This window comes from Esox lucius, chromosome 15, assembly GCF_011004845.1.
Source record: "Esox lucius isolate fEsoLuc1 chromosome 15, fEsoLuc1.pri, whole genome shotgun sequence".
Taxonomy (NCBI): Eukaryota; Metazoa; Chordata; class Actinopteri; order Esociformes; family Esocidae; genus Esox; species Esox lucius.
Genome location: NC_047583.1, coordinates 15,783,017 through 15,793,873, shown reverse-complemented (window position 1 = coordinate 15,793,873; position 10,857 = coordinate 15,783,017). Strand labels below are relative to the sequence as shown.

General features: G+C 41.1%; 3 protein-coding genes across 6 annotated transcripts; 2 read left to right on the top strand and 1 right to left on the bottom strand.

Moving 5' to 3' along the window:
* The first annotated feature begins 33 nt into the window (after positions 1–33).
* Positions 34–2,234, top strand: LOC105015593 (protein FAM181A). Its single transcript, XM_010878862.4, has 2 exons — positions 34–427; positions 651–2,234. The coding sequence occupies exon 2, from the start codon at positions 735–737 to the stop codon at positions 1,563–1,565; it is 831 nt and encodes a 276-aa protein (XP_010877164.2). The 5' UTR covers positions 34–427; positions 651–734; the 3' UTR covers positions 1,566–2,234.
* Positions 2,235–2,308: 74 nt separating this feature from the next.
* Positions 2,309–7,647, bottom strand: asb2b (ankyrin repeat and SOCS box containing 2b). 3 transcript variants are annotated; one of them, XM_020053806.3, is made up of 9 exons: positions 7,574–7,647; positions 6,188–6,421; positions 5,097–5,266; positions 4,755–4,910; positions 4,194–4,439; positions 3,926–4,097; positions 3,099–3,687; positions 2,822–2,975; positions 2,309–2,743 (listed from the first exon to the last, which is right to left on the bottom strand). In XM_020053806.3, the coding sequence occupies exons 3-9, from the start codon at positions 5,251–5,253 to the stop codon at positions 2,610–2,612; spliced, it is 1,608 nt and encodes a 535-aa protein (XP_019909365.2). In that variant the 5' UTR covers positions 5,254–5,266; positions 6,188–6,421; positions 7,574–7,647; the 3' UTR covers positions 2,309–2,609. The 3 variants fall into 3 exon arrangements, with proteins under 3 accessions (XP_019909365.2, XP_034153094.1, XP_010877168.2); XM_034297203.1 differs by lacking the exon at positions 7,574–7,647 and having other exon boundaries at positions 6,188–6,755; XM_010878866.3 differs by lacking the exons at positions 6,188–6,421; positions 7,574–7,647 and adding an exon at positions 5,532–6,170.
* A 212-nt stretch (positions 7,648–7,859) lies between these two features.
* si:ch1073-416d2.4 (coiled-coil domain-containing protein 42 homolog) lies at positions 7,860–10,808 on the top strand. Of its 2 annotated transcripts, none has more exons than XM_029125763.2 (9): positions 7,860–7,985; positions 8,537–8,579; positions 8,726–8,902; positions 9,084–9,241; positions 9,333–9,415; positions 9,586–9,758; positions 9,897–10,007; positions 10,085–10,195; positions 10,400–10,808. In XM_029125763.2, the coding sequence occupies exons 1-9, from the start codon at positions 7,885–7,887 to the stop codon at positions 10,565–10,567; spliced, it is 1,125 nt and encodes a 374-aa protein (XP_028981596.2). In that variant the 5' UTR covers positions 7,860–7,884; the 3' UTR covers positions 10,568–10,808. The 2 variants fall into 2 exon arrangements, with proteins under 2 accessions (XP_028981596.2, XP_010877167.2); XM_010878865.5 differs by having other exon boundaries at positions 10,085–10,201.
* The last annotated feature ends 49 nt before the right edge of the window (positions 10,809–10,857 follow it).

Genomic DNA, 10,857 nt, shown 5'->3' with positions numbered 1-10,857 from the left:
AGTTTAGATCAGTAGGCTACAGTTGAAAGTAGCCTAACCAAAACGAATGTTGTCTTGCTGCGTTGAAGCATGTCAATAACAGAACAGTCATATTGAAGCACATTCATTTTTTAACTCCACGCTATGGGACATATTGGGAAGTTTGGCTAAACTGTCAGTGCTCCATGAGCGCGCGGAAGACTGGGCAGAAATATTGCATTTATTAACGCTTTTCTTGGTGGATCTCCATGACAACAATTTGCGATGGCAAAGAATTCAATACCGCGGTGCTTGGAGGCTGATTGGGGTGCATTGTGAGGGGCTTGAGGTCGCTGATTGGTTCAAGGAAACCACCATAACTACACGCAGTTTATATTCATTCAAGTTGTTGAAACACTCAGACTGCGTCTCGGGGAGACAGGAATGGGACTCCTCAACAGGGGACATGGTACGTTTTATTTGTGGAAATGAATGGATAACTTGCTATCATTATTTTTAGGCTATGCATAACTGTTATTTTTGTGAAAGTATGGTTATTTGTGCAATCAATACGGGATGCACCATATTCATCACCACTGGACTTAATTTAAGTTTTTAATTTTGAAGTTTAGCCTAAAAACTTTGGCTGCCCCTTACAAAGTCTCAAAATACCATTCACTTTTTTTTCTCAGAATTTAAAGATGAAGAAGAATATAATTTGCATGGATGTTTTTGGTAGTATGGATTAAAAGATTTACACTTTAACACTGATTAAAATGGCAAGTGCAGACAGTGAAGTGAAAACGCTTCTGAATTTTGTAAACTTGGCATCCAGTGACATAAAAGCGGCTCTGGACAAATCGGCCCCTTGCAGGCGCTCTGTGGACCACAGGAAATACCTGCAGAAACAGCTCAAGCGTTTTTCCCAGAAATACTCTCGGTTGCCCAGATGCCACGCACACAAAGCAAGTGAGTCTGGCGTTGCCAAAGCCTTGGTGGACAAGTGTAGCTCGTATCCTCTGGAGACAATTCACCCGAGTATGACTCGCATAAATCAAAAAGGGGGTTCGGATGGGCAAGATGAGAACTTAAAGACGGGTCAGAACCCTACTTTAGACAATGATAAGACTAAGCAAGATCAGGTACCGATGAGGAAACGTCAACTCCCTGCATCGTTTTGGGAGGAACCCCGGTTACCGCAAAACAACAAAGACACTTCACAGCATGTATGGAAAAGGAGCAATGGTGTGACAGTAATAAATGAGGCTGAAAAAAGAAAAAAAACTAACGAGGAACCTAAATCGACCTTTTTCCTCTCCAATCGACGCGGCTCGGTGGAAAAAGAACCGTTCAAACTTGAAGTCGCCTCTCACAACGTGAGTGTGTGCGGTTGCTGTCCGTTTCAGTACCATGGACACCACGTCTTCCAGAGTCACATTGTTGTACCTCATTCGACTATGGGATTCTGGGGGAAAGCCACAATGTCTCAAACTGAAACACCTGACATGGCACAAGGACATAAGCACCTCGCGCATGTCGTGGTCAAACCCATACCGACTAAACCCACGGTCCAGCCATCCATTTTCAGTGTGTTTGGCTTCATTTAAACACAAACTAGCAGTGTCAATAGGTAAATAATAACCATTTATGAAGATGTAAGTATTATGTTTTTTAGTTCGCTATGACATTTGTTTTTATTTTCCAACTTGGCATTACTCTTTTTTACAGAGTAGGCATAAGCACTTAAGAAGTAGCCTTTCAAATTTTAGAACAAATATTTCTGCTTAAAAATCTGCACCTTTAAACATACCATTTTGATTCAATAACGTCTAATAGGATTACATGATTTAATCATAGTACCGTCTCAAACAGAAACCTTCACACTACTTTGTCATCTTTCTAATCTTTATAATGAAAGAGGACGTGTAACGCAGTGATATTCGATGTTGACCATTTTTTGATTCATTGTAATCAGCTATACGTAGGGAGAGTTCTACGTGTATTATTTTAACACCACGGTGTTAACCTGTATACATTGTACTTCTAAAATTCAAAAACGAATTAAGCGAAATTAGTGGCAGTTCACTGGTGTTTGTCAACAAAAGGTAAACAGACCGAAGTCACGTTTCCCCCAGTATGTCTTGATACGTGTTGTTTGTAAATAGCAGGTTACTTGTGAAATGGATAAATTAAATCTATTTTTAAAATAAAATGCAGGTGTTTCGATTATTTCTTTGGTTTCAGCACCATTTCTAATGAAGGAAAACTTCTTTGCACTGAAATTTACATTACACATAACAACAACAACAACACCTGGATAATTATGGGACTTAACATCTAAACACAGGCATTTCAAAAGCTTTTCCTTTGCTTTTATTACAGCTCAGATTACTGCACATTTTAAGGTCATTATCAACTGCAGTGGTGTTATACTAAATAATAATTTGTCAGCCTTTCTGACAGGACAGCAGCTCACTTCCACTTTATGAGCAAAGAACACACAGACATTATTCACATATGTGAAAACACACACTCATCATAACACCAGTTTTCCCTATCAACAAACAGTGACTGCCCCACAAATACAGTCAAAATAAGGCATGACACACATGACCAAGGATGAACCTTATTTGCTGTCAGGGCAGAAGTTATCAAAGCTGTGGATGGCTGAGGTACTGCAGCAGTCTGTCTGGGAGTGGCAGCCCATCCAGTGACCTGAGTCTGGACACGCCCACCTGCTCACGAATCCTCAGTCTGCACAGGTGCATCAGTGGACGAGGTGACACTGAGGAAACAACGGGAGACTTTTTTAGGTGGTCCATCCTGTCTGAAGGCGTGTGTTTGTGTGTCTGGTTACACTCACATGTCTTGGACCTGATGCTGGGCCAATCCGGCAGGCCGTCCAGGAGCTCTGCGAGTCTGGCACAGAGCTGAACATTACTGGTGTAGTCCAGCAGCAGGTCTACGAGGGGCCCGGCCCATTGGCACACAGAGGGTGATGAGATCAACTCACAAAACTAAGGAGCATTGTCGACAGAAAGAGCAGTGTCTTATTTACAGTCTTGTAAATAAGAGTCTTGTAGAAGTATCTGTATTTATCAAGTTCCAAGTTTGACCCCTACAATAGGAGGCTACTTTACCTGTACTTCTCTGGCTGCTGGGTCCAAGCAAGTTAGAAGAGCGGTGTCAGTGGTGCATGTGTTGATGTCAAAGTGGTCCCTGCTGTCCTGGGCTGGGTGTGGGCCAACGCTATAAGCACATTTGAAGCAAGCCTGAGCATCACAGCCATGGTCCAATAAGCACTTGAGAAGAGGGAGGTTATTTATACAGAGAACAATAGCACCAGGTAAGGTGGATGGGCAGGCAGGGATGCTGGTGTTAACATCCGCCCCATGCTGTAGCAGAAGGCAGACCGTTCTGGCACAACCCTGCCTTACAGCTGCTAGGAGAGGACTAACTGGGTCCAGGCTGGGGTTGGCGCCAGCTTTCAGTAACAATTCTGCAGTCTTTATGCTCCTATTGGCAACGGCAAAGTAAAGTGCAGTGGAGCGGTAATCTGAATACTGCATGGAGCGATTGTGGGATAGCGTGGCGTTGACATCGGCCCCGATCTTCAGCAGCAGGGCTGTGATTATGTCCTGATTGTGCTCCGCTGCTAGGTGAAGGGGGCTGATCCCGCTGTGGCGAACCCTTACCCGACTGGTAACTGGCATCAGCAGGGACACTATCCTAGAACAAAGGAACAACAGTACTGTACATATTATTCACAGACCTTAGTACTTCACAAATATAGACATTAGTACTTTACAAATATGGACATTAGTAGTGTACATATGAGTTATAGACATTTGTAGTGTACATATGAGTTATAGACATTTGTAGTGTACATATGAGTTATAGACATTTGTAGTGTACATATGAGTCAGACAGTTCAGTAGAAATACAGCACACTGCACTCTTAACTTACTCGTGGTGTCCATATTGGGCAGCAATGTGTAGAGGTAGGAGTCCTGTCTTGGTGGGTTTGTTGGCGTCAGAGTTGTAGGAGAGAAGCAGCTCCACTATCTCCCCGTGGCCATTTCTACTGGCCTCATACAGGGCTGTGGTGCCATCACACGTCTGCATGTTGACGTCAGCACCTTGCGATTAAGGTCATAATTACGAGCCATACAGCAAAGAGACGTTTTGGGGTGCCAACGTGTCACCCCAGACTGTCACACACTGTGAACCCCTACCTTTCCTTACAAGGTAGCACAGGGCCTCTACACACCCCTGCTGGACCGCTACTATGAGTGGTGTGGTGCTGCAGGTACTGGGAGGGTTAATGGCGGCTCCGCCTCCAATCAGCATCTCACAGATCTCTATGTTGTCCCGGCACACGGCCTCATGGAGGGCTGTCCAGCCCCGGTTACACCTCTGGTTCACAGTGGCGCCAAATGACAGGATGAGCTTTACCATGTCCACGTTCTCCAGCTCACACGCTGGAAAGCATCGGAGGATGACGGGTCAGTTCGGCAGAACACAGCACACATAATAGGCCTACACTCATTTCAAAACACCAGCGAGATCAAACGCGCAGCCTAACAGGGATGAAAACTATTGTATGAAAAGGAAAATTTAGCCAGCTCATAAAACTCCCACTCAAAAGACCTGAACCACGATCCCTGTAGGATCAAAACTGTGTCTATTTGTTTTCAATAATGGTAGGTGATGAGTGTGCAGGCTCTATTATCCTTTTGAAACACAGGTACCATCATCTTGGACTGTCATGACCCTAGCTATGTGGAGAGCAGTACCTTTGTATAGGGGGGTCTCTTTGTTCTTGCTGCTAATGTCAGGGTCTGCTCCTGCCTGTAGAAGGCACTGAACACAGGACAGATGTTGACCGGAAACAGCCAGGAGCAGAGCAGTCTGTTCCTGGAGGGTGCGCTTGTCAACAGATCCTGGTTGGGCTGGAAGGAAATATACAAATAAGCCACAATTCACAAATGTAAACCAGCAATGTTCATACATCATCCACAACATGAAAATATAGAAGTACAGCCTCTTTTTTCAACAATTTCACATTCCTCTTGTATATTTAATTAAACTCAAAGAAACCTTTTACAAACTTTTGAAATTATGCTTTCAACATATACCTTTTATCAGTGCCTTTATGCATTCAGCTTGTCCATAGTATGCAGCCTCATGCAAAGGTATCCAACCGTCTTTGTTCTCTTTCATCAGTCTGAGTGGTGCAGCCACTGAAAGCTCATTCACAGCTTGAGCATCTCCTCTCTGGGTGGCTAGCACCATGACATCTATTTCTCTACAAGAGGGAAGGCAAATTACTTGAATAAACAATGCCGAAGAGAAGTCTAGTTTTTTTCTACATTTTCAAATAAATGTACATTTAAATTATTACTGAGATATCATGGCCCTAATTTCCATGTATAGCAAAACAATATTATCATTCTTGATATGAGATTACGAGTATTTTTATCCATTTAACAGAACGCGCTCGTGTAGCAAATGCTCTATTAAACCATGGCCCATGAGGATAGTACTGCCCTGCACAGTAACAAAATACTCACTCCGCTGACGCTGACGTAATGTGCTGCGGTCGTCGCCTCCCATCGCTGGATAATTTACCTAAAGACGGGTAGCTCTGGTTCCCACCATGACGAAATTGCGATAGATACTCAGAATAACTAAATCTCGTCATTCTTTTATGGACTCCACACGTGTAGAGTACACAAACCGCGGAGAGGTCGAGCAATGACAATAGCAGGGGAGGAAAGCCAGGGCTCAGCTGTGCTTTCAGAGATTATTTTCGGACTGTATTGACATGTGGGAAGGGGAGGAGGGGGGCATGCCATATATGTAAAGGCACTCAAGTATTAACTGCCTAAACATACATTGTGTCAGGACACCACCACATTCGTTTTTACTATTGACTATGTGCAAAGTGAATGGACAGGACTTATGCCATTATGGTTCAATTTTAATAGATTTTGTAAATGTTACTGTAACCGAAATATAATTTGGTTTATGCCACAGGATGGTATCGTTACCATATTGTTTGTGGAAAAGTGCTGACAGCATTTCTATTCAGAATATTCACAATACCCTCAGCACAGCTGCTTTAGAATACCACACAATGCCCTTCAGAGATCTTGCAGATTCTTACAGATCTGATATACTACAATGAACTAAACTATTTTTAACAAGAGGGGTTATGAAGACATACCTTCTTTTTCTGGGCTCACCTCCAAGAGTTGACGGATAAGTAGATTGTAGTGGGGAAGAGTAAGAGAGCTTAAGTTATCTTTGTTATCCAGATTTGGTCTCTGGCAGTGTCCTGGAACGGCTGGCTATAATGGTCCCATTAGTGGTACGATATTGACCCTCAACAACTAGGCTAACACTTCCTGGTTGTCCTCAGTGCTTGAACATGTTGAACTCTGAGTTGTCAACCTGGAACCTAGAAGTCAGTTGACAGCATTAATTAATTAATCATAAAAAATTTATGTTTCACTCAGTCTCACCCATCAAACAAAGTGAGAATTTCCCTTTAAAATACTGCAGTCGCCAATTAGGATGGAAAAGGTGGAAACGGACAACAAATGTAATCAGTGTCCACTTGATTCATGAAATAGGTGTCATGCAAAAAGTCAGCAAATGGTGAATCCTGAAATAAATTCTGTACACGTATGCTTTCGGCATGTAGTGCAACCAAAGGGCCAGGCACTCCTGTGAGAACAGCTATCTGTGCTGCTAGACATGGAGCTCCAGCAGTGGTGATGCCTTTTAAGGGCATGTTTAGCTTTGTTCTGTTCCACTTGATTCTGCTGCACTAAGGGCCCCTCTAGCTTGAGAGCTTGGAAGGCAATCGCAGAGTTTTAAAGGAGTCTTCCAAAATGTTCCATAAAACTGCTTGAAATACAGTGGCAGGTGATATCATCTACAAACTTCTGTGACGCAAAAGGCAATAAATTAGTCAGGAGGAAGCAAATAATCACTACTCAGAAATAATAAGATCACACAGAAATAACAAAATGCAACAGACATTTATTGGTGAAGAAGTAAAAAGTCTTAATTACATATTCATAGAATAATATTACTATAATGCAGCAAAGCCTGCATTTTTCCAACTGTGTGTCACAGCCTCAACATACCATTCCTAGGACCCTCCAAACCACATCTCCGAAATGTTTTATTACAACATGGGTTTAAGCTGCAGGCTAATTTGAACTGATTGCTATTTTCCATCTTTCCATCTAATTTTTTTTTGTAGTTGTATCATACCATCACCACAATGTTCTAAAACATAACTACCACCATCACTTTAACCAGCATAAAGAGTAAGAACATCAGCGGCTTCAAGTTCTAAATGTAATTATTTCAGTATGTCTGAACAACATTTTTTAAGTTCATTGAAAACGTTAGCGGTCAACCTTACAACCTTTGCCACCTGATAGATGTCCTGCTGATATTTTGTTATTGGAAACTGAAACCTACGGAAGTGACGGCGACGAAATTATAGCTATTGTTTTTGGTGTCAAATAAACTAAATAAAGTCTTACTGTTTCTGAATTGTTATATATAGACTGATTGTACATTTATTTAGCCGTACCTTTCACTTGCCTCCCATCCGTAAAACAGAACGCCCCCCGGGCAGTTGCTATGACAACGGAGAAACGATTCCCTCGAATTTCCTCTCGTCTTCCCTCTGGTTCCTTGGCAACACAAAACACAAGTTGGACTCAGAAGAACACCCAATCTTAAAAACCTTTATTGCTCTCTTGTTCGTGTGCACATAACAATTATTTCAGGAAGACATAAACTGTAACTGCTGCGTTTGATACATTTCTGGATTTCAGTTCTCTCTGAAGGATCATACTTATTTTATACTTCTTTAAGATATAAGTTGCAACGCCTTCAAAAATGGAGACTCTTCCTTTTATAAATAATGACGACCCTCGTCTGAATTTGAAAGTGGAGAATAGAATGAAAAACATTTTTGTGACGCAATTTTTGGAGACCAGGTATTGTAACGTATTTTGAAGTCATTAGATTACATATCATTAAAGGAATGTTACATTCAACATTCACAATCGTATGCATTATGCATGATAATTATAGCGCCATCTGTTAAACTTGAGTTATACATATTCCTACCATACAGCCACATTATGATAGGGACTCTTTGACAATAATTTTGGTAGATAATTTTTTACAGCTCCGGAAAAAATTAAGAGACCACTGCACCTTTTTCTTTCCTTTCCAAAAAAGTTGAAAAGGAAAGTTTTCAGTGAAGAACAGAAGCGTTCAATTTGCAGTGGTCTCTTAATTTTTACCTTTCTGTTCCTCACTCAAAACTTTCCTTTTTCGACTTTTTTGGAAAGAAAAGAAAAAGGTGCAGTGGTCTCTTAATTTCTTCCGGAGCTGTATGTATCCATTATTGTAGTATAGAAAAAGTGCAATAGAAATTAAGTATCTTATTATCTAAGTATAATCACTATTTATAATATAAATAGACAGACAAATATATTACTACATTGCCACTCAAGTTTGAATTGTATTTCCCATGACATAGAGATGAAGAAGAAAATGTCAATCATATTCCTGTTATAACAGAGGTAAGTATTCCTAATGAAATCTCTTTTGGTTAAAAAAACATGTCTGTGCATTTGGTGTAGATATTCCAAGTGGGATCATCTTACTCATAAATAAAAGTTTAAAACATAAATTAAACAGCAATAATATCTACTGATTTGCCATGTAGACTGCTAGCAGAGTCCTGGAGACAGGAGTGAACACATTACAAAGGACCCTTGTCCTAAAGAAGCAGGTGGAGGTTGATGAAGTGGATAGGCAGCTGGCAAAAAAACAGCAAGAATTCAAAGTCCACATGCATGCTCTTGCACAGAGGAGAGCAGAGCTTGAGCTGAAACAGCAGGCGGTGAGTTACATTACACCACTCACCATGAGCTGAGGAACTTCACTTCCTTGGATGTAAAATTATACTGGCTAATGGACAAAATAAATCACAAGAAAAGAGCTGAATCTCTGTCACCCAGATATACAGTAGCAAGCTGCAAATATGTACTTCATCTCATTCAGCTGGGTTTGATCTAATCCAGATGAATGATAGAGCAAAGAAATTTGAAAAGTTTGTTGAGGACAATGAGGTGAAGCGCCATCGGTCCCTGAGGAAGTACCAAGCAGCGAGGAAGCATAATGATCTGAAGCAGAAAGAGAAAGAGCAACTCACAGAACAGCTGGAGAAACTGCAGACCAGGTGAGGGGGGACCAGGAAAATGGACTGGTCAAACTTATAGTCTGAAATGTTGGCAATTATTTACTTGACATAATTTTTCCAAACCCTACAGGCAGCAGTATCTTAAAGATAGAGTGACTAAATACAAGATGTACGAAGACTACATGATGAACATTTTAGATTTCCTTCCAGAAAGTAAGTTGATGTTTGACATTTAACTGAATCAGTTACAGTTGGATCTAGAAGTCTACTGAATGGCTGAAATATGGAAGTGTTCCTTCCAGTGAATAAACAGACATTCCCATAAATATTAGGAGGTACAACAGAATATGTTTTTCAGTGTCTTTACCTGACTGCGAATTTAGATTATCTGGAGTATGGGGCAGACTCCCTGGTGATGCCCATCATCCGGCGCCATGAGACCTTGTCCCTAACCCATCAGGATTTGGTGGAGCGGCTGGGCCAGTTAGTGGGGGAGCTGGAGCAGGGCCAGCGCAGCTTGGAAAGCCTAAAGCAGGAGCACAACACCAATAAGCTGGTTAGACACGCACATATATGTTTAGAAAATGCATTCGCATGGTGCTGTATATTTTCTTTTAGTAATGAATAATGTTATTTTGAAAATATTATTGGGTGGGTCCAGATTAGATCTGTTTTATCTCTCGATCTGAGGCAGATGATGAACAGACAGCTGTCCGAACTTCAGACTCAGTGGGACAGAGCCAAGGAAAAGAACAAACAGACTGAGATGAACTTGTTGATGCACCAAGGCCAGTCCAGAGACCAGGTCGGAAACCACCACCATTTTACAGTATTACCGTAATTCAATGATAATGCCATAACAACCTCCTCCACTCTTGTCAGGTTGAGGAAGTGGGTAGCCTGCTGATAGCTGTGAAGAACCTTGCTGAGCAGTGCTACTTACAACATTATGGGCCTCTGGAAAAGATAGATATGCTGACAATGATGGACATGGTAAAGGTAATGTATAACTGAGTGTATTAGTAATTACCTTGAATGAGCACTGATTTGTTGTTATTTATAAAGAGTACTTGCACTATTTTAGATTTTGTTTTGATACAGTATTTCTTCTAAAGGCTAAGTTTGAATGGTTTAATGACTTCATATTTACACAAGCAAGATTGTAACTAACAACATATTATATTACTATATTTTCAGGAATACATTCTGGAAAGGACAGACATAGAGAAGAGAGCTACACAACTGATAGAGTCAGGCTCTACATTGACGAGTGCCACACAGCACAGAAGATCCCTTAACATTAACACCAAAACACAAGTAAAGAGCATCAGCAAGACGAGTGGGAGCTGTGGATTGTCTAGCTGATTAATGCTAAATAGGCCTTTTACAAGTTTGTGGGGAAACATTTCACACACATATGAATAAAACCATGCAGGTGTGGCCTATTGGACACACATACGTACACACACAGTCAAGGGAGAAAGTGCAATATGTTAATTTTAACTTTGTAATATGGTGGTTATAATAATACAGTTTATGGTAATGAAATCACTGTTGTATGTTATAGTTTTGTTTTTTGTTACTTTGCAGTTGGACAAGCATTTCTCACTGCCTTCATTTAAGATGTATTATTCATATATTTGCTTTATTTTATT

Coding starts and splice junctions, on each gene's coding strand:
- LOC105015593 (XM_010878862.4), top strand. CDS start 735: ATGGCAAGTGCAGACAGTGAAGTGAAAACGCTTCTGAATTTTGTAAAC.
- asb2b (XM_010878866.3), bottom strand. CDS start 5,662: ATGACGAGATTTAGTTATTCTGAGTATCTATCGCAATTTCGTCATGGT. Junction 4,911..5,096: donor CATAAAGGCACTGATAAAAG/GTATATGTTGAA, acceptor ATTTCCTTCCAG/CCCAACCAGGATCTGTTGAC. Junction 4,440..4,754: donor AGAGACCCCCCTATACAAAG/GTACTGCTCTCC, acceptor GATGCTTTCCAG/CGTGTGAGCTGGAGAACGTG.
- si:ch1073-416d2.4 (XM_010878865.5), top strand. CDS start 7,885: ATGGAGACTCTTCCTTTTATAAATAATGACGACCCTCGTCTGAATTTG. Junction 9,242..9,332: donor CTGGAGAAACTGCAGACCAG/GTGAGGGGGGAC, acceptor CAAACCCTACAG/GCAGCAGTATCTTAAAGATA. Junction 10,202..10,399: donor CAATGATGGACATGGTAAAG/GTAATGTATAAC, acceptor CTATATTTTCAG/GAATACATTCTGGAAAGGAC.